This window comes from Pollicipes pollicipes, unplaced genomic scaffold (genome assembly GCF_011947565.3).
Source record: "Pollicipes pollicipes isolate AB1234 unplaced genomic scaffold, Ppol_2.1 Scaffold_4881;HRSCAF=5763_pilon_pilon_pilon, whole genome shotgun sequence".
NCBI classification, from domain to species: Eukaryota; Metazoa; Arthropoda; class Thecostraca; order Pollicipedomorpha; family Pollicipedidae; genus Pollicipes; species Pollicipes pollicipes.
This window is the reverse complement of record NW_023596576.1, coordinates 50,581,206-50,602,941: the sequence shown is the minus strand read 5'-3', so window position 1 is coordinate 50,602,941 and position 21,736 is coordinate 50,581,206. Positions and strand designations below refer to the sequence as shown.

General features: G+C 57.7%; 2 protein-coding genes across 2 annotated transcripts in view; one reads left to right on the top strand and one right to left on the bottom strand.

Moving 5' to 3' along the window:
• The first annotated feature begins 1,593 nt into the window (after positions 1-1,593).
• The window catches only part of unc-45 (unc-45 myosin chaperone), a 28,613-nt gene continuing 8,470 nt past the window's right edge, over positions 1,594-21,736 (top strand). Inside the window, exons 1-12 of the mRNA XM_037222957.1 lie at positions 1,594-1,799; positions 2,053-2,112; positions 2,353-2,506; positions 3,065-3,240; positions 3,853-3,982; positions 4,146-4,276; positions 5,281-5,449; positions 5,870-6,028; positions 6,874-7,051; positions 7,506-7,668; positions 8,299-8,528; positions 11,611-11,752. Of these exons, the coding sequence (XP_037078852.1) occupies positions 2,056-2,112; positions 2,353-2,506; positions 3,065-3,240; positions 3,853-3,982; positions 4,146-4,276; positions 5,281-5,449; positions 5,870-6,028; positions 6,874-7,051; positions 7,506-7,668; positions 8,299-8,528; positions 11,611-11,752 (1,689 nt within the window). The 5' untranslated portion in view covers positions 1,594-1,799; positions 2,053-2,055. The remainder of the gene's footprint in view (positions 1,800-2,052; positions 2,113-2,352; positions 2,507-3,064; positions 3,241-3,852; positions 3,983-4,145; positions 4,277-5,280; positions 5,450-5,869; positions 6,029-6,873; positions 7,052-7,505; positions 7,669-8,298; positions 8,529-11,610; positions 11,753-21,736) is intronic.
• On the bottom strand, positions 15,493-17,609 carry LOC119099868 (cuticle protein CP14.6). Its single transcript, XM_037222958.1, has 3 exons — positions 17,499-17,609; positions 16,642-16,812; positions 15,493-16,092 (listed from the first exon to the last, which is right to left on the bottom strand). The coding sequence occupies exons 1-3, from the start codon at positions 17,505-17,507 to the stop codon at positions 15,781-15,783; spliced, it is 492 nt and encodes a 163-aa protein (XP_037078853.1). The 5' UTR covers positions 17,508-17,609; the 3' UTR covers positions 15,493-15,780.

Genomic DNA, 21,736 nt, shown 5'->3' with positions numbered 1-21,736 from the left:
GACCTTATGTCAAGCCAAGCCGTTCGAATGTATTCAGCGTAGGGAGAAAACACTTGTTTCACGGGGTTAAGTACCACAGTGTTACCTGGGAGCTGTATTAGGCATGGAGGGCACTTATTCTGTCACATGGCCCAAATGTTGATATGGAAGACTGAGCAAGTGTCGTCCGACGTCAAAGCACAGTCAGCCACGAATCAGGTTTGAACGGGCACGCGTGCTGCCCATGGGACTTACCACACGTGATGGTCTGTGTCCACATCTGCGCGGTTTTCGAGTGGTCGTGGTCAAATAAACTACATCTGGTCGTGTAGTAAGTGCTATTAATGGAGCGCACTGCCACTCGTGAAAGAAATGCAGATTCTTCAATTGTACGGTCAACGTTGTTCTGGCTAAAAAGAGAGGCATCACAGATATCCATTGCGCTCTGCACCCCGAGTTGCCCATTCGTAATTCTACACGCATGCCACTTCGATGTTTAACAGAGCAACGTGCATAAACGTCTCAACAACGCAACACACGTGGCTCGACACTCACGCGGTGACTATGCAGACAGGTAGGCATCAAGCACTGTCGGCCCCGCGCACTGGTACGGACCGAGCATTGTCGGCCCTTGCGCACTGGTACAGACCGAGAACAGTCTGCCTCGAAGACAGGTACAGACCGAGCGCTCCGGAATGTAGACAGGTACGGTCCGAGCACGGCTGACCACGTAGACAGGTGCAGACTGTGCATGCCGTAATTAAGGCAGGTACAGAACAAGCACGGCGGAATGTAGGTAGGCACGGACCGAGCACGGCACATCTGGTGTGTTTAGCGCAAAAAAGTCAACGGACACAGACAACAGACTCGCCACGCTAGTCAGTCACTCGCACCACCGGCAGCAGTTCGGTCAAGGGGTGCGAGGCCTTACAAGATCGAAGCACACTGTGACAGATTGCCGCTTAAGGTTATCACGTACATTATGATTCTCGTCGCTGAATTGTACGCAGTCGGCTCGCTGGTTATGTACATCGTCATCAGCAGTTTCTTTGTTGTCGGTTCGGAGGCAACCCGATGTTCCTGCCGCCCTATTGCGAATCAATATTATGTGTACGTCTTCTCTTTTTTGAATCCTTTGTGCACGCATCTGAATCCTTTTGCTGCATAGACTTGTAAAGCGCATGATCATGCTCGTCATACAATGTACACAATCAATGATGCAATGAATGTACACAATGATGTTCTGCTTGCAGGGGTGTAGTTTGCCTTTCAGTTGGGGGCTTCAGCCCTCTCTCCGCAACTTGGCCCTCAGCCCGCTCTCCCAACTTTGGGAAGAAAGTGGTCAAAGTCCGAGGAGAAACCTTGTTATATTTTGGGAGCATGTTGAGTCATTTTTTCACTTTTAAGCACCCCAAAACAGTTAACGAAACTGCGTTTCTTTCCCGTTGCCCCTCAGCGTGACGTCCGGCACCTAGCATCCCAACGTGCATTGAAATATTGGCGCCACTGACGTCACGCTAAGATTAAGCAAGAGATGGTTGGGCGGTCTCACCTCTTTTATGCGGCCTTGACTAGCGGGAAGAAACCGGAGAATCGTCTATTTACAGTCTCGGGGTGTGGGATTCGGGAGGGTTCTGGATGCCCTAGTTTTCTGGGTACCAAACGTCTGGCGGTAGGCCCAGGATCGCAGTTGACAAGGCAGTTGACTTTGTGGTGTTACGCTTGGGGCAGGGAAGGACATAGACACTGCGTGTTGGTTTGTCATCAAGACCCGACATTTAGGACGGGAGCCGCGTGCCGGTTTGCTGTCAGGACTCAGAGTATGTATCAGGTGCAATTAATGTTTTTCTGTCGTTCTAGAGAAATAATTTTTGAACACTTGTGGTTGGTGCAGTCTTCAAGTGATCCATTAAATATATAGTACTATACGGGTTAATGCATAAATATCCTGTCATGGTGTACTTTTGTTATGAGTTGTGTGCTTGAAATGCAAAAAATTGTCTATTTATTGTTATATAATGATCAAGTTTTTCATTGCTGTGCTGTTAAGCTGTATTCTTATGCCATTCACAGGAGATGGGTGAAATAATGTTGCCTCAACAATATAAAGAAGAAGGGAATAAGCTGTTTAAGGTAACTGCCATTCCAGGGTGAAAGACCATAACCTATTACCTATTAAACAACCTATTCATATAACTGTATTTTAATTGTGTATGTCTTTGTTGCTGATATGTGTCTTGATGTCTCTGCCATCCAGGCCGCCAAATATTGACACACTGTCTCCAGGGCATTTGCGGTCTCAAATCAGGATATCGTTATGGTGTGCATGAACATGACCTGGCCCTCAGATGGTGTGATTTCCATGTGTTTCAGGAAGGAGACTTTGATGGAGCTTTGGCAAGCTATACCAAGGCCATAGAATTAAGTACACATGAAGATAAGGACCGCCCAGTTTTCCTGAAGAACAGAGCAGCTGTACATCTGAAGAAAGAAAATTATGAAGCTGCTATCAGTGACTGCACAGAAGGTAACCATGTGGTCAGAATGGGTTGTCTTGCTTTCCTTCCAATTTACTGGTGGATGATCTGTTATTATTTTGCCATGCTTAAAATGTAGCTTTAATCCATTGGAATTGAAAATTTTGTAGTGTAGCCTTTTCTTATGAGCTTGAAAAGCTAGACATGCCTTAGCCTAAAAATATTCATCTAAGATCTTCATTTAAGCATTTAGCACTTACCAGCTAGGTCAAGCCAGGGTCACAGGTGATGTGAAGCAGCTGGATACTAGGCTTGGTCTTTGCTAGCAGATCTATGTTTGGGTCCAATTTCAGTTCATCCCTTTTGTCCCCCCTCCCCCCATGATTTTCAACTGTAGCAAACAAAGGTCATCCAAAAAATGATACATGGATAACATCGTGGTATGAGTTTGCTTTAAGCAGTACAAGAAAATGGGCTATAGCCTGCCTGTATGCTCATGACTGCAGCCCCCCTTGTGATCCTTGATGATGGGGCAGTCCACCTCTCTGCATCCCCTTGTCACCCGCGTTCCGCCAAGCTGGGCTGGGCTGACGGCCGCACTGCTGCAGTGCTGGAGCAGTCGCCTTACGAGCCAAAGGCGCTGTACCGGCGCTGCCAGGCGCTGGAGGCGCTCGGTCGCGTCCAGGAGGCCTACAGGGATGCCCGCCACCTGCACAACCAGCAGCCTGACAGCAGGGATGTGCAGCCACTACTGGCGCGCCTGCACAAGGCCGTGCAGAAACAGGTCAGCAGGCTGAGCTGGCTGGCACAGTACATCCAGGTCATGCTGTGCAGTATGGTAGGCAGGTGTTAAATCGGCTTGTTTCGATGGATGCGGTGCAGTCCAGGTGACGCATTGATGCCTTTGTCTGATGAGTCTATTATAGCTGACCCTTCAAACATCTCATGGTTGCAGGTGATGGATGTTACACCCATGTAGGCACTGACCTGCATATAATAGAGTGTCCTTGACCAAGCTGCATGCAAGATTCTGTTTTATTCGGTTTGGGCACAGTCATGTTTTTAATGCACGAAGGGGGTGGTTGAAGTCCAAGTACCAAACAGAGCGATTGAAATGACTCCTTTGTGGTACGGCTGCTTAAGTATCCATGGGTGCGCTAATGCATTTGCTCAATAAAAAACGGGCTCTAACGTATTAGTATGTACGTCTCTGAGACACGTTTTTATTCTCTCCGTGTATATGGTAGGTGCGACAGTAAGGAAATTAGTCTCTATGGTGGCAAAAAATGAGTAAGCAGGCATTGCCCCGGCAAAGCCTGTGCTCTAGCCGCGTGATTTATTATGTTGACACCTGACTTGTACGTTGGTTCTCATTCACCGCTCTTTTATTTCACAGATGGAGGAGAGTGCTCAAATAACAAATAAGGTACAGAACACATACAAGTATGTGTTTGATATTACACAGGAGAAGCAAAAGAGAGAAGATTCTGCAAACAACATGCTGGTCCTGGCCAAAGAAAGATCAGGTGAGAACAGACAGAGTGCTTTTACTCTTCATTGTCCCATATTGAAGTGCCTCTTGTGCTATTTCTGAGCAGCCTGAGAACGCTGGACTGTGACGTCATAGTGCCGGCCTCTGTGCACGTGAGTGGCCCTTCGCCATCGACAGCTGCTTCATTCCACGGCCAGGTGCGGAGGTGCTGATGTCGGAGGATGTCCACGTCAGAATTATGAACCAGCTGAAGATCGAGACGAACGAGGAGATCGCGGTGTCCTGCATCCGCGTGCTGGGACAGCTGTGCGTCGACAGCGAGGCGCGGGTCAGTACCAGACCCTCCGTGTGGGGCTGTGAGGTAGAGGGGCGCGGGTCAGTACTGGACCCGCCGTCAGGGGCTGTCAGACAGCGAGGCACGGGTCAGTACTGGACCCGCCGTCTGGGGCTGTCAGGCAGCGAGGCTCGGCTCAGCATTGGACCCGCCGTCTGGGGCTGTCAGGCAGCGAGGCACGGGTCAGTACTGGACCCGCCGTCTGGGGCTGTCAGGCAGCGAGGTCAGGCAGCGAGGCACGGGTCAGCACCGGACCCGCCGTCTGGGGCTGTCAGGCAGCGAGGCACGGGTCAGTACTGGACCCGCCGTCTGGGACTGTCAGGCAGCGAGGCACGGGTCAGTACTGGACCCGCCGTCTGGGACTGTCAGGCAGCGAGGCACAGGTCAGTACTGTACCCGCCGTCTGGGGCTGTCAGGCAGCGAGGTCAGGCGGCGAGGCACGGGTCAGCACCGGACCCGCCGTCTGGGACTGTCAGGCAGCGAGGCACGGGTCAGTACTGGACCCGCCGTCTGGGGCCGCCAGGGCAGAGAGGCGCGGGTCAGTACTGGACCCACCGTCTGGGGCTGTCAGGCAGCGAGGTCAGGCAGCGGGGCACGGGTCAGTACTGGACCCGCCGTCTGGGGCCGCCAGGCAGAGAGGCGCGGGTCAGTACTGGACCCACCGTCTGGGGCTGTCAGGCAGCAAGTTTAGGTAGCGAGGCACTGGTCAGCACCGGACCCGCCGTCTGGACCCGCCGGCTCAGTGGGGGCGCCGTTGGACGCCCTCATCGATGAAGGCGTGCGCGGTGGCTGGAGACGTGGATGGCGGCGTGCTATCTCGGCGCGCGCTCGTCGCGCTGCGTGGCAGCAGATGGGAGCAGTACAGGCCCGATAGATGGCAGCGCCGACGCCCACAGTCGGCGGCCTCCCCCGCCTGACCACGGTCGGCGCTGGCCGGTGCTGCTGCTGACGTTCCTCTCTCCTGACGTCTGACGTCTCCCTCCCTCTCCCCCCGGCAGAGTAAGCGCCTGCTGCGGGAGCTGGGCGTGCCCTGGCTGGTGCAGCTGCTCAACAGCGACAGCGGCTCCCGGGTGAACGCCGCCCAGTACCTGCTTCAGATCATCGTCAGCACGCTGGCCGGCATGGACGTCAAGGGCGAGAAGAAGGCCGACGCCGACAAGCTCAGGGGTACGCTGTGGCGGCGTGGCTGGGGAACGGCTCGGAAGGGGGGCTGGGTGGAGGCATGGCTGGAGTTGTGTACACTGATCGCCATAAAAAATCGCCTGTTAACCTATCGAGTGTGCTCGAGCATACTCGCGGCCCACAGAGATCGGGACTGATAGGTTTATAAGCTGAGACCATTTGTAAGCTGTGAGCAGTGGTGGCGTGAATCAGAAGGGATGCTGTGTAATCCAATGAAATGTGTTTGCATCCATGTGGCACAGGGGCACCACCATGATCGCCTCGGCTGACTCACGTCTCGTGCTAACAACCACGAGGTGGAGTCCTTCATTACTCTCCTCCGACGCGTCTGCCCCTGCTGCAGAGATTACGTGCAGTATGGAGTCTTTCATACCAGCGTCCTCTGATGCGTCTCCCCCGCTGCAGAGAACAAGCGTGAGGTGGACTCCGTGATGGCCGTGCTGGCGGTGACGACCAACTCGCGGGCGATGTCGGCGCGCGGCCGGGACGCCGTGCTGGAGCTGCTGCTCAAGAACTGCCCAATACAGGCGCTCAACTGGTCCTCGGCGCTGCTCGAAGCTGGCGGTGAGGAGCGGCAGCCGAGGAGCCTGGATGTCCGTCCGCGGCTCTGTGTCGGTTCGAGGCGTCCGTCCGCGGCTCTGTTTCGGCTCAAGATGTCTGTCCGCGGCTCTGTATCTGATCGAGGGTCCTAGGTGTCCGTCCGCGGCTCTGTGTCGGCTCGAGGGTCCTAGGTGTCCGTCCTCGGCTCTGTCGGCTCGAGGTGTCCGTCCGCGACCCTGTGTCGGCTCGAGGCGTCCGGCCACGGCTCTGTGTCGGCTCGAGGTGTCCGTCCGCGGCTCTGTATCTGCTCGAGGGTCCTAGGTGTCCGTCCGCGGCTCTGTGTCGGCTCGAGGTGTCCGTCCGTGGCCCTGCGTTGGCTCGAGGTGTCCGTCCGTGGCCCTGTGTCGGCTCGAGGTGTCCGGCCGCGGCTCTAGTGGCTCGAAGACCCCTTCGTCCAGCCGCAGCCCTGTGTTGGCTCGGGGGGCCCGGGTGTCCGCGATACGGGACGCACATCCAGTGTGTGACTTGTGTGATGTCGGCAGGTTTTCAGCGATGATCGATCTAGTCCGTTTGCATCGTAGTGACTTTGTCGAACTGCTGCAGTGGTCGGTGGTGTAAGCTGTCCGGTGTAACCCCGGACCGTGCAGACCACCATGGCCGATCTGTGTGCAGATTTTCGACGATGACACTAGACTCGTCAACTTTTAAAATGGGCGCAAATGAATAAGGCCCACATACCCAAATCACGTTGCTATTCGCTAAATAGCCGCCGCGTCGTCGGTAGCAATCAGGTACAGACAAATTATTTAGATTGAGCCATTATCTGCCAGCCGTGGCGTTATTTGACCGGAGTTGCGGCTGTTGCACAGGTGTGCAGCGTCTGATGGAGGTGGCCTCCGAGATGGAGGGGTATCGCCACGAGAGCTCCATGGACATCACCGACTCCACCCGCACCACGGTGGCCGTGTGCCTCTCCAAGCTGTACGAGGACATGTACTACGACAAAGCCAAGGAGCAGTTCGCCGATGCCGTTGACGACTTTGTCAAGTGAGGGCTGCGGCGGGTCCGGAGAGACCGCTCCCGTTTGGGGTGCTGCTATCAGTTCGTTATCGGACTTTGTGGAGCCAACGTTCTTCAAAAGCTGTTCTTCGTTTGGTGTATGAGCGATCATATAAGACGTTATCTCAGATTTGTAGCAGTGTGCTACGACATCATTCGTGTAGTCGGCTTTAAGTGGCGTACCCGAGTGGAGGTATGTATGTCGATGCGCCCGAAAACCCATCCCCTCATATTTTCTTGTCCTGAGAATGATATAAGTCCACCACTTGCTGTAATTTTCCAAGCGTTTCAAGGGTTCTAGCAGTGTTAGCACGACTTGCCTCCTCGTGTGGTGGGTGAACAATGACCACGTATGCTGGGAGCCCCACCCCATCCCAGTGCCCCCAGATGCGCCTGTGGCCACGTCGGTGACCGGGTGTGTGCGCGTCGCTCCGCGCTTCAGGTCGAAGCTGATCACGCCAGAGATCGAGGGCAAGGTGCGCGTGACGGCGGCCATCACCTGCCTCCTGCTGGGCCCGCTCGACCTCGGCAACAAGATGCTGGCGAAGGAGGGCATCCTCGAGATGATGCTGGTCATGGCCAACACGGACGACCTTCTGCAGCAGGTGGGCGCCGCACAGGCTCCATCAGGGCCCGCTGGGGGGGGGAGGGGGGGGGGAGTATCTCCACCAGGGCCCGCCGAGGAGGGAGCTCCACCAGGGCCCACCGGAGAGGGGCTTCACCAGGGCCCAGCGGGGTAGGGGACTCCGCTAGGGCCCACCGGAAGAGCGAGCTCCACCAGGGCCCGCCGGAGGAGCGGGCTCCACTTGGGCTCGCCGGTGGAGGGGGCTGCACCAGGACCCACCGAGGAGGGGCTTCACCAGGGCCCACCGAGTAGGGATCTCCTCAGGGCCCGCTGGGGAGGGAGCTCCTCAGGACTCGCGGGGAGATGGGCCCCATCCGTACCCGCCGAGGAAGGGGCGCCCTGTCTATTGAGGCGCCTAGGGTTTCACCAGGTCATCGGATCGTGTAGAGCCTGTGCTATCCGGGGCAGGATCACTCCTGTGACGGTTTGTCTGAGCGGAAAAATAGTTGTGTAACGTGTTGAAGCGGAATGACGTCACGGATCCAGTTGTGTGTGAAAGCTGGGGCGACCGCGTGACGTACGAGCCGGGCGGCGTAGCTTCGTTCGCAGCGATGGTACGTGTGGGCGGTCGTGGTGCAGCTGCCCTGACGCCGCCCGCTCCCTGCCGCAGCGCGTGGCATGTGAGGCGCTCATCGCGGCCGCCTCCAAGAAGGACAAGTGCAAGAGCATCCTGACGCAGGGCGTGGACATCCTGAAGCGGCTGTACCAGTCGAAGGACGACGGCATCCGCGTGCGCGCGCTGGTCGGCCTCTGCAAGGTCGGCTCGCTCGGAGGTACCGACGCGCTCATCCGGCCCTTCGCAGATGGCAGCACCATGAAGCTGGCCGAGGCCTGCCGCAGGTGAGAGATGAGAGCCGGCCGAGCTCTGGACGACCTGCCGTAGGTGAGAGACGATCACCGGCCGAGCTCGGGGCAGCCTGCCGCAGGTGAGAGACGATCACCGGCCGAGCTCGGGGCAGCCTGCCGCAGGTGAGAGACGATCACCGGCCGAGCTCGGGGCAGCCTGCCGTAGGTGAGAGACGATCACCGGCCGAGCTCGGGGCAGCCTGCCGTAGGTGAGAGACGATCACCGGCCGATCTCGGGGCAGCCTGCCGCAGGTGAGAGACGATCGCCGGCCGAGCTCAGGGCAGCCTGCCGCAGGTGAGAGACGATCACCGGCCGAGCTCGGAGCAGCCTGCCGTAGGTGAGAGACGATCACCGGCCGAGCTCGGAGCAGCCTCCCGTAGGCGAGAGACGATCACCGGCCGAGCTCGGAGCAGCCTGCCGTAGCTGAGAGACGATCACCGGCCGAGCTCGGGGCAGCCTGCCGTAGGCGAGAGACGATCACCGGCCGAGCTCGGAGCAGCCTGCCGCAGGTGAGAGGCGATCACCGGCCGAGCTCGGAGCAGCCTGCCGTAAGCGAGAGGCGATCACCGGCCGAGCTCGGAGCAGCCTGCCGTAGGTGAGAGACGATCGCCGGCCGAGCTCGGGGCAGCCTGCCGTAGGTGAGAGACGATCACCGGCCGAGCTCGGGGCAGCCTGTCGTAGGCGAGAGACGATCACCGGCCGAGCCCAGGGCAGCCTGCCGCAGGTGAGAGGCGATCACCGGCCGAGCTCGGAGCAGCCTGCCGTAGGTGAGAGACGATCGCCGGCCGAGCTCGGGCAGCCTGCCGTAGGTGAGAGACGATCACCGGCCGAGCTCGGGGCAGCCTGTCGTAGGCGAGAGACGATCACCGGCCGAGCCCAGGGCAGCCTGCCGCAGGTGAGAGGCGATCACCGGCCGAGCTCGGAGCAGCCTGCCGTAGGTGAGAGACGATCGCCGGCCGAGCTCGGGGCAGCCTGCCGCAGGTGAGAGACGATCACCGGCCGAGCTCGGAGCAGCCTGCCGTAGGCGAGAGACGGGGGCCGGCCGAGCTCGGAGCAGCCTGCCGTAGGCGAGAGACGGGGGCCGGCCGAGCTCGGAGCAGCCTGCCGTAGGCGAGAGACGGGGGCCGGCCGAGCTCGGGGCAGCCTGCCGTAGGCGAGAGACGATCACCGGCCGAGCTCGGGGCAGCCCTGCCGTAAGCGAGAGCCGATCGCCGGCCGAGCTCGGGGCAGCCTGCCGTAAGCGAGAGACGATCGCCGGCCGAGCTCGGAGCAGCCTGCTGTAGGTGAGATGGACGATCACCGGCCGAGCTCGGGGCAGCCTGCCGTAAGCGAGAGACGATCGCCGGCCGAGCTCGGAGCAGCCTGCGTAAGCGAGAGACGATCGCCGGCCGAGCTCGGGGCAGCCTGCCGTAAGCGAGAGACGATCGCCGGCCGAGCTCGGGGCAGCCTGCCGTAAGCGAGAGACGATCGCCGGCCGAGCTCGGAGCAGCCTGCTGTAGGGTGAGAGACGATCAACCGGCCGAGCTCGGGGCAGCCTGCCGTAAGCGAGAGACGATCGCCGGGCCGTAGCTCGGGGCAGCCTGCCGTAGGCGAGAGAGACGATCACGGCCGAGCTCGGGGCAGCTCGGGCCAGCCAGCCTAGGTGAGACGATCACCGGCCGATCGCGGGGCAGCCTGCCGCAGGGAGACGATCACCGGCCGAGCTCAGGGCAGCCTGCCGCAGGTGAGAGGCGATCACCGGCCGAGCTCGGAGCAGCCTGCCGTAGGCGAGAGACGATCACCGGCCGAGCTCGGAGCAGCCTGCCGTAAGTGAGAGACGATCACCGGCCGAGCTCGGAGCAGCCTGCCGTAGGCGAGAGACGATCACCGGCCGAGCTCGGAGCAGCCTGCCGTAGGCGAGAGACGGGGGCCGGCCGAGCTCGGGGCAGCCTGCCGTAGGCGAGAGACGATCACCGGCCGAGCTCGGGGCAGCCTGCCGTAGGCGAGAGACGATCACCGGCCGAGCTCGGAGCAGCCTGCCGTAGGCGAGAGACGATCACCGGCCGAGCTCGGAGCAGCCTGCCGTAGGCGAGAGACGGGGGCCGGCCGAATTCGGGACGACCCGGCGTGACGCGCGACTCGCTGTCGTCCCGGTATGCTGCTTCTGCCGGGTCGCCATTACGATTGCCCACCTGTGAAAACAGCGGTTTTTTGGTGATGGAAAAGTCTGGATGTGTGTAGCCAACGGTGTTGAATTTCCGGAGATGCATTAAATGGTTATAGTGCGTTGCCGTGCGCCAGTTGTCGCCCGCTATTTTGGCTCCATTCAAGTATTACTAGGATTATAAGAATTGGGCTTTTGTCTTCTTTGGGATGTTGACCATGGGAAGGTTTTGTACATACTGCCTTCGAATCGAGGATAATCGACAGATTATGAGATAGAATGTGGCACCATCCATCGAGCAAACTCCGGCTGAGTCGGTTCAAAGTTAGGATGTCCCCTGCGTTTGTTGCCCTCCTGGGACAAGCGGAGGGTATCAGAGCGTTACGGTGTAAAACCTACATGGGATTACGTGGTGTATGTACCGTTTGCAGCACTGACGCCACTTTTTAACACCATTTCTAACTTGTTGGTATTTCAGATTTCATCTCGTATTTATCACCTGTTTCTAGCTTGGGACGAAAAGTACGACTAGCCAGTCAGCGCGGGTTTTTTTACATGATTTCGCGGGACGGCGTGGGATTTCAGATTTGCGCTGCGTGGCCGGAAGGGTTATCATTGTCACAAAAACTGGCAGTTCTAGCTTACAACACAGCCGCTTCAGGGTGGCTGAGCACGCGGAAAAGACGCTACACGTCCGGTATGGAATCTGCGGACGTCACACAGATTCCTCGCCGTCCGGCCGTCACCAGACGACCAGACCGAGCCGGACGGCATGCATTCTTCATGACGTCCGCGGATGTTGTGCTGTCTGAGCTAGTCGAGCGCAATCTGCGTTGTTTTGTGTCTGGTTTGCGTGGATACCCGGCTTGGGCCTGACTCGCTGCGCCCTCGGCGCCGACGTGTCCGTTTATCGCCGTCGTCTCCGCCGTCAGGTTCCTGATCAACCCGGCCAAGGACAAGGACCTGCGCAAGTGGGCGACCGAGGGCCTGTCGTACCTGACGCTGGACGCCGAGGTGAAGGAGAAGCTGATCGAAGACCGGGCCTCCCTGCAGGCCATGCTCGGGCTGGCCAAGGTGAGCCCCGGCCTCGCCGGCCCTCGGCCAGGCCAGCGTCAGTCTCCCTCGGAAGAATACCGGCCAGGTGGTGGGCTGCTTCAAAATTGTACACGGGGTGACGAACACACGCCGGCAGCGTTGCACAGTCGACGAATTATGAAGTTTCAGGGGTGATTCTTTAGACGTGCTTCGCTGTGTTCTGGTCATTGTAGAAGCAAAAGATAAGTTTCGTAAATAGATAAAAGACCAAACGTAGTCACGGGTAGATTCCCATCGCGGGCTTTAGTAAAAGAAGTGATTCGGGCTTCAGCCTGCACGTCTCTTCAGCTCGCGGTGAATGAACTCAAGAGGTGCTTGCCATGCAGCTGTCTTGCAGGGTCCGAAAAATGGTACGCATCTGCTGAGCTGTAGGCTTCTTCAAACATTTTAAAGTCAAGCGGCTCCATATCATGTGCCAACCGACCTGGTCGCCCACATTATGCGTAAGTAATGTTACAGCCTGAGCCATCGTGGATTGATTATTCGGCGACGGCAGGGAATGCCGCAGGCATCGAATCCGAATGCCGCTCGAGACACGCGTGAGGCTGCCTGGCGCGGGCGGCGGTGCTTGGGTCAGCGGGGCGGTCAGTGCAGAGGGGGACGATCCTCCCCGCGGCGCCTTGTGAGTGGCGCTCCCGGCGGTTACGTCACCGCCGCGGCGCTCTGGTTGGCGGAGCGGTCGGCCGCGCGCGTGACCCCTGACGGACCGGGCCGTAGGCGCGTGACCTTGACCGCCGGCGATCCGCCGCGGTCATCAATGGTGGGACGGCGGCAGGATTATCTGTGTCGCTCGTTCTGCGTTAGGGGGGGGGGGGGGGGGGGTGCTGCAGGGAGGGGGTGCTGCGCGAACTGGGCCGATCACCTGACGGGTCAGGTAAGGTCACGCGGTCAGCTGAGCCAACTGCGGTCGAGTGGAGCCGTCGCGTCACCCGGCGCCACGGCTGTCAGCACTGAGAGATGATATTCCACTGCACGGCCTCGGTGTTTTTGCGCCGCCGCTTCAGGCTGGGGTCGTACGTGCGTGACAGCAGGCGAAGGGCACCGCATCTACCGCGACCGCATAGCTGGCGGCGCCGCCATATGACGGCTAGAACGCGCCGCGGTCGGGTGTCATGCTCCGAGATGCTTCGTGCTCCGCGCATGCCGGGAGCACGTGCTGCAGCACGAAGGCATCTGTTGTGCCGGACTCGGTGAGGTGCGGTTATCTCGTACTGCTCTGTCGTGACGTCGCTGGAGTTTTCGTTCGTACGACTGTCGTTTCGTTTGTGTGTCGTACGTTTTTTTATTTCGTGTGTCGTACGTTTCGTTTCGTACTGTGCGGTGGGGGAGGAGGTGACCATCCCGCTGGTGTACCGTACCGTCCCCCGGTCAGACTCCGCTCTTGGTGGAGGTGTGACCATCCTGCTGGTGCGCTGTACCGTCCTCCGGTCAGACTCAGCTCTGGGTGGAGGTGTGACCATCCTGCTAGTGCACTGTACCGTCCTGCGGTCAGACTCCGCGCTGGGCGTGAAGCTGAGGGTCGTAAAACGAACTGTCAAACCTTCCTGACAACCGAAAGCTCTGAACGCACCCGTTCTGCGGGCTGTGAAGGACTGTGGTAGTTCCGTCGTGTATGCTGACGGAACAATGTCGTGCCGGCCAAACATAGTGTTATTTTTTATCAGCTTACTAGAATACGGCTTGTATCTTTGTCCTGGGCTCCTCTACTGCCTCCCGTCGGTTTGGGAAATCGAAGAAAATGGTGAGCGACGTTTTTCGAAAAAAGAAAACTCGTGTTCGGTTTTCGTGCAATAGAGTGTAAAGTATTGCGAAACTGACTAAACCATCGTTTAGCCATCAAGTTGGGTTGCTGGCGTGCAAGCAACGCATCTGGGTCAGTCGTTCTGCTTTAGCGTCAAAATCGCACGTACGATTGTTTATCACTGGTAAGCAATGCTCCTAAAGTCTGGGAATCGCCATCAACGCGACTCAAAGAAGCAAACTCCGCCGTCTTCGCATCTTCCAGTAGATCATCGCGGGCTCTCCTGTCGAATGCGGGAGTAAGTTTGTTGTTTCACCACACCGTCGCCACTTAAAGATCGGTTTCGTTAAGTTGCCGACGCGTCATTCAGCCTCACTGCAGGAACACCAAACGCCGTCATGTGCGTTGACCGCGCGTTGGATGTGCGCCTGCTCAGGACAGGGTCGGGGCGGGGCCGGTCACAGAGGGGCGGCGATGATATGGCCACGGGTACGCCGCAGCTTTACTGACTATTGAATACTGACCACATTCCAAGTGGTACCTTCTCTTTCACGATTGATGCCCGTTATAAACATGCGAACCAAATGGCTGAAGCCAAGTTTTCTTGGTCGTCTGGTTGCACTGGACACACGCTACACCAGCGCGTATCAGATCTCCCGAGGCCCTAGCCGTGGTCGTAACCAGCACTGGGGCCGATGGGATCCGGACGCGGTACTTTTGATCTGATCGGATGTTTTGCCACATAGAATGACACCAACATAGGAATGAGCCCCAGTAACGTTCCAGGCGTGGCCACGTCCAGGGCGGCATGCCGTGCCCGAGGCATGGCTTCCGCTTCCCGCCGGAGGGGGAGGGGGAGGGGGCAGTCACAAGCGAAGTGGTCCGTCAGCCGGCACGGCAGCTGGAACACGAGATGCCCGATTCCCGCTCCTGCTGCCTGGGGAGGGACTCCCGCCAGTTTTGGACCCGGCGAGCACGCGGCGCTCCACCGGGCGCCTCACCCCGACGCCGGCTCGCGGTAGAGGCGTGCCGACCTAACCGGAGCCGGACGCTGAGTATTACATGTCGCCCGCCGCAAAGTCTGGGTCCGAAGTCGTTTCGATCCACTTCGGGAAAAGGCAGTCAGTGACCTGGGGCTGTTCGTTCGGCTCTGATCGTTATGTCACGTGACTACGTGGACGTGATTAAATGATCTGCCGGGCACCGTGTTGTTATGCACATTTGTCGTGACCCGGGCATTCGTGTACGCTTCTTCCCCAGTGATGTGGGTTAATACGACATGTAACGTCATCGGGAACGGCAAGGTTACAAAGAATAGCTGTCGCATGCCTCGGTTCTGTAGGTTGAATTGAGCAAATAAAAATCGTTTTGACAGCTTCTTCATGGGGTGATTGGAGGCGTTCTTTTATAGGAGAAGACCGCAGCTCAGTAATGACATTTAGCATGTCAAATGAGTAGAACCACGGACTGGACTGCAACTCAACAATTACAACTAACATCATAAAGACGTAAAACCACGGACCGTCCGGAATGGACAAGTGAGCCCTAAAGCTTGTCGAAAACCTTGAAAATTAATTGTGTTACATTCTAGGACGCAACAAGCAGGACTGATATCTCCAGTTTTACGGATAAAATATCATATTGCGGTGTTGCAGCGCATGACCAAATGGCAGGCGAAGCGGGCAGGCACCAGCCGGCCGCACGCTGCCGGCTGTCGTCGGGTTACAGCGTGCTGCACACATGCCGAACGAGAGGTCGGCTGCGGCCGCTCGTGGACCGCCCGTTTCCTCGGGCGGGCGTACGCTACCGCTGCGTGCCGCGGACGTACAGCACGGCGATAACGAAGGATTCATTGTTGACGATATTGGGGCGTGCCGTGCGCGCTGCCGACCCGCCCTGCCTCGGCCACCCCACCGCGAACGCGACGGTCGGCGTGCGTCTACGCTGCTCGCGTTCCCGCTCCGTGTGACGTGATACGTGAAGGCTGGCCATATATTCTGTACCTTTTGCACATATGTCAACCCACGTTTCGATGCATCTTACACCAACTGGCACCCACAAACATCCGATTGCCCATCTACAAGCTTCTGATTGCGCTTGCGCTGGGCGTGACCGAACTAGACGTCGGAGCATCGACGGCGGCTTCGACGCAGCCGTGCCAGCCTCCGCAGCCCGCTGGCCAGCCCGCGCTGTCGTGGTGTGCTTGCTCTCCCTCCATCGCGAGGCCTCCGCCGCCGTGCCGCGGCGAGGCCGGTCCGCCAGCTGTCTAGAAGATGAGCTGGCCGCCGCGCCGCGCGTCAAACTGACCCGAGCGCTGGTTGAACTGGTCGTCGATGCGCACGCCGGCGTTCTCGGCCCAGAACAGCTCCGGGTGCTCGGCCCGCAGCTGGGCGTACTCGGGGATCTGCGCCGGCGCCACGGGCAGGTGCGCCGCCCGCGGCTGGAAGCCGCCCTCGTCCGACACGTACGCCACCTGGTACGTCTGGCCGTCGTCGCCGACGTACTCGAACGATCCCTCCATGGTGATGGTGCCGGTCTCTGGCTGGCTGCCCGGCTGCACTCGGCCCACCTCCTCCATCTGGCGGCCGGAGGTGCGGGCAATTGGGCACGTGGTGGTGGCGGCGGTGAGGTGGGGACCGGGACCGCGCGACCGACACGGCACTGGGACGAGGCCGGTATGAGACAGGCCGGCACCGCGGGGAGGGCTGTTCTAGTTTAGGCAGGCTGAGGTAGTAACAAGGCTTGGCAGACACGGCTCTTGTGCTGCGACTATCTCCTGGCCGTGCCCCGTCTCCTTAGCTGTTTAGCACGCGATTGATGTGAACGGTTTCAACGTCTGTGCAGTTTGTCACTATCCTTGCCACGGTCGTAATGAGCACGTCAGGCTACAAAGGGGCGCTTCACTCCCTTCTCTGGGGACAAGCTATTCCCCGCAGGATGTTCGACGTGCCTATCCTGTCCGTGTTCGGACGCGCCACCCACCCACTCAAATCTACGATGGGGCCCACCTCGCACCAACAGCCAAACCCCCTGCCTGCCCGGTCACGAGCGCCCGTCCCTTGCCGTCACGGTGGCGGGCCGGGAAAAGAACTGGACGGGCTGTTCGCTGCCCATTCGCGACACGTACCTTCTGGCCGTTGTCCTGTTCGTAGGCGTACTCGTAGTTGCCCTCCTGGTCGGTGTCGAAGCGCTGACTCAGAATGCGCACCTCTGGCTGGCCGACCGACACCAGCCGGTTGTTCTGCAGGAACTGCTGCGGTGCGGCGGCCGCCGCCGCCACCAGACAGCATAGCACCAGCTGGGGGGCGGACGGGGGCGTAACATACCCTGACCGGCGAACAACATCTACCTGACACACCCCAACATCTACCTGGCGGACGGACAACAGCCGTCTGACACCCTGACGGACGGACAGTAATGACCTGACAACCTGGCGGGCAGCCGCCTGACACCGCCCGGCAGACAGCCGCCTGACACGCCCTAGTAGGCAGCCGCCTGACACACCCCGGCGGGCAGACGCCTAACACACCTCGGCGGACAGCCGCCTGACACCCCCAGGGAGAACAGCCACCTGACACAGCCCGATGGACATCCGCCTGGAAAACCCGAGGAGAAGAGCCACCCGACACAGCTCGGGGGCAACACCGGCCCCGGTAACCTGGCACAGCCCAGGAACAACAGCGGCCCGGGCCGCCTGACACATCCCGGGGAGTGCATTTTCCCGCGTTTTGGTGCATTATGCTGCGCGTAGTATTGCTCTGCAGTACTGCTGTTATTACGATGGGTGGACTAATTTTGGGGATGCCCTTTTTTGCGCCCCGGTAATGTACAATGTCTAACAGGCGTTGTACTCGGCCACATGCTGCGCTCTCCGCGCCCGCCGCCCGGCCTGCGCCCCGCAGACTGCCCTCGTCCCCCTCCCCAGCTGGTCCGCGGGCCAGCCGAGCCGTCCGCGGACTCATCTCACCGTCTGGGCCATCTCACCGTCTGCATGTTAGCTCGGTCGGGGAGAACGGGGACGGTGTGCAGCGTGGGACGGTCTGCCGGTCGACTGGTGCCTGCTCTGCGCCGGGTCGCCCCTTATACCCGGCCTGACCGGGGCCGGCCCGGCGCCGGCGCCGGGCCGGGCGCGCCGTCAGCGAACGGGCGCCGGCCGGCGAGGGCAGCCGGCTCGCCTTGCTTCGCGGCATCCGTGAGATGACCCGGCAGAAAAACAAGGCGCGACTTTATTTTGGGTGAGAGTTGACTCGAAGGAACAAAATTGTATTGCGCCCAAATGTCCGTAGTTGTATACTGGGTGGGCTCTGAGTTTTCTTCCTCGCATAATCTACTAGTCGGCCGAAAAAAACAACTTTTTAGTGTTTTCATCTATAATACTAACGAGAAAATGAGCTATTATTTTCTGTATACATATATATATATATATATATATATATATATATATATATATATATATATTCCCAGATACGGCAGTGCATAACCCGTTTTGTCACCGGGGGGGGGGGGGGGGGCTAGGAAGTACGAACGCCTCATTGTGCGTAGCCCAGGAACCGGTTCTGCTTCAAGATTGTCACCATATGGATCATCCCCCTGTTGATCACATCTAAACCCGCGATGCATCAAACATTCTCCGGATACCACCGGATGCGGTGGGTGGCGTAGGTTGGCTGCGAGCTGTCTTACTATCTCTTGAAGAACTCACGATCCCGACCCACCGGATGGGCGTCAAATAGTTCACGAAGCTGTTCGTTCAGAGCATCTGGCCCTCCTTCGACCCTACGTGAACCGCAGTTGTCATTTGTCTGTAGTATCACTGGTGACATGCATGTTTCAAAGCGACTTCACATAAGTTCCATGCTCAAAGTGATTTTACGTGACATGCATGTTCAAGGTGGCTTCACTTGACATCCGTGTCCAAGGTGGCTTCACATGATATGCATGCTCAAGGTGACTTCACATGACATTTTACGTCCAAAGTATGAGGACGTTGAAGAAAAACTGCGTCGTTCATATCTGCCGTTCGAGAGCAGCATTTCTGGACATAACGGCGGCCAATTTTCTCTCAGTCAGTGTCGTGCAAGGTACGATGACATAACCAAACGTGGCGTATTGAGGAGCATATATGCTGAACAGAGGGTTGCGCTGTCTAAAGCAGTCTTGTCTACTTAGAAATGTACCAATAGTTATAAGTGAGCTTGTTTCATCACATCTGATGCCTGTTGCAACGTCTTTAATTGCGGATCATTCCCTTTCACACGCGCTCGGGTGGGGGTCAATTCGACCCCCACCCGAGCGGGCTCAAACTTCACACATGTTAGTGATGGCTGACTTCACATGACAGCCATTACTAACATGCGTGAAGTTCTGCCACTCAAAGGCCACGGTACTCGTAAAGAGTTGAGTGATCAAGTCGGTTTTAAGTTGATTCCTCTCGACACAACGTCGAAGTATGAGCGTTGATTCTTTTCCAAAGTCGTAATAGGTTCGGTTGCGTTAGCTAGGTCCTCCCGTGCAGCGTCATAGGGTTGGTGTCAGTTTTTTTTCGAGAGCCTTGAGAGCTTTGGCGACCCTTCGCGCCCCACGCCCTTCAATTTGCCACCCGTGCTTTTGTTCCAACTCGGCTCTTGGCTGTTGTGTCATGCGCAACCGCTTCTTGTGGTACTTCGTGCTTCGCCGATGTGTCCGTGCCGTCCGTTTACAGTTGTGCCAGGCGCAGCCGCGTGCTGTCCCGTGTCTCGATGTGCGGCCGTGTGCTGTTCTGTGTCTCGGTGTGCGGCCGCGCGCTGTCCCCTGTCTCTGTGTGCGGCCGTGTGCTGTTCCGTGTCTCCGTGTGTGACCGCGCGCTGTCCCGAGTCTCCGCGTGCGACCGTGTGCTCCCTGTGTCTCGGTGTGTGACCGCGTGCTGTCCCGTGTCTCGGTGTGTGGCCGCGCGCCGTCCCGAGTCTCCGCGTGCGACCGTGTGCTGCCTGTGTCTCGGTGTGTGACCGCGTGCTGTCCCGTGTCTTGGTGTGCGGCCTTGTGCTGCCTGTGTCTCGGTGTGCGGCTGAGTGTGCACCGCTGTGTCTATCCCGTCGGTCCGCAGTTGTGCCAGGCGCGGCCGCGCGCTGCCCCGAGTCTCGGTGTGCGGCCGCGTGTGCGCCGCGTCTCGCGCACGTCGCCTCCTCCCCTCCCCTCCCGTCTTTCGTGATGAGTGAGGAGAACACCGGCTGATGGATGTGCCAGTCCGCGAGCCAGCTCTGCTTGTTTGCCTGTCTGTCAGACGGCCAGCCTATCGTGCATTATTGGCTGCTGCGGGGAATGCCATTCAGCGTAGAAACGACAGCCTCTTGTGCGTGCAGATGAAGTGGCCCGCTTTGATGTGGGCCGGTCTGCGAGCTTGCAGACCGATGCGATGCAGACCGATGCGCATCATTGGCGAGCAATGTTGTTATGGGTGACTTATGGCGGATATGCGAGTCGTAGGATTAACAGCGATGGCGACTGAGTTATGCCGGGTGCGTCATACGGTAACATGAGAAACGATTACGGCACCGGCCGATGACAGATGGGTCTGACATCTGGGATTGGTGTTCCGGCTTCGGATGATGTTGTTTTTCATTCTCTGTGCGTTAGTCAGCAGTGGGCTCGGTCACGAGCTACGTCCGTTTGTTCCGGCTTGTCCGGTAATGGAAGTCTGAACAGTTGGTGTAGGTCTGATCGCTATCAACATCATCGCACATGGATCGCAACTATGAAACAATAAGCTTGAGTTAAATACGTAACCTGCTGTGACTTACCTGGGATGCGTTCCGTATCCCTTTTGCCCTGAATGTTCTGCTTACTTTGAAACGAGCAGGAGCATGTACCGTGGCATGGATTGCATATAGTGGGTTTTACTTATAGAGTTTATTGTTTCAAATGCATTGCTTGTCCGCTTTTGTCTTCCTCGGATCGATGCGTAAAAAGTTTAGTAATATCTCAACAGAATCGTTGTGAGATGTGCTGTGCTAGGCTCTGTGATATCTCGCCGAATTTATCATGGCAAGCTGCAATTTGAAATTTGTTTTAAGATGCAAGTTGGAATATTGTTGCCGGCTACAATTTATAACACTTTTGAAAATGCTTTATTCGTAAATTAGAACTTACTGTTTTTCATGTCATTCAAAACTACAGGATAAGTGTAGAATGCATAGGGGTAGGCGGCAGGAAAATTTAAATTTTTGCACGTTTTTGGGAAAACACAAAATAGAAGCCCCTTTTGGCACGCCTATTACCCGAAAGCGCAGTGTTGAAATCACGGTTTTGCATGATAACGCCCGATTAATTGCTTAAGGACAGCGCGTTCGGTGGGCATTAAGTTTACTACACTTCCAGTGTGCACTCCGTATCAATTCGTCATTTCTGTGTACATGAGTGACATCTAACCCCCGTCCTATGCTGTCTGTCAGCGTGTAAACTATCATCTTAAGTGTCCTTCACCCCGTCGCGACAGGTGTCCGTTGACTTGAATTGTGAAAGGCTTTGGGGAGGGCACTACATTGAGTAACGGACAGCAAGTGGCTGGGATGTAGTTATTATGAATGGACGTTTTTGCGTCAGCCGCGCACAAAATGCGGGTTTTTCGCCCGCAAGTTATCTCACGAAAGCAATCCTTTGAGATTGATATGCTGCGGGATGCATCAACGGCATGGACTTGCATGCTAACATCCACCTCGATTCTCCCATCTGGTATCTATCTACAGAACTGTGTCACGATAGTCGAAGAACTGCCGAAGCTCGACACCTCTGGCATGTTTAAAGATGTCGTGGGCTTACTTTCACTGATGCCTGCTTGTGGCAGGGCTGTTGGGAACGTTATTGCCAGGTAAATGGACGACGTGGGCTGCTGCTGCCAGGTGAATTCTGCCAACACCCACTCACGCGCACACCCAGACATTGTGATGGATTCAAGCCCATGTAGGAAGGGCGGAGTACGCTGTAACCCGTCTGCTTCGCTGACAAGCTTTTGTGGCTTCAGAGCCCTTAGTTCGGTTAGATGGTGCAGTATTGCGCGAACTACCCGACGTTGCTCTTGGCGTGGCTCCAGTGTGTTAGGTAGCCGGGACCAGTGAGTGCCCTCGCCTGACCCAGGCGAGGCAAACGGCTATCCCACGGGAGTCTATTAGACCCTGGTGACGTTCTGGCTGTTCCGGCCACCACCGACCCTTTCAGTGCCAGGGGATGACGGGAGGGGGGGGGGGGGG

Coding starts and splice junctions, on each gene's coding strand:
- LOC119099868 (XM_037222958.1), bottom strand. Junction 16,093..16,641: donor AACAGGACAACGGCCAGAAG/GTACGTGTCGCG, acceptor TCCGGCCGCCAG/ATGGAGGAGGTGGGCCGAGT.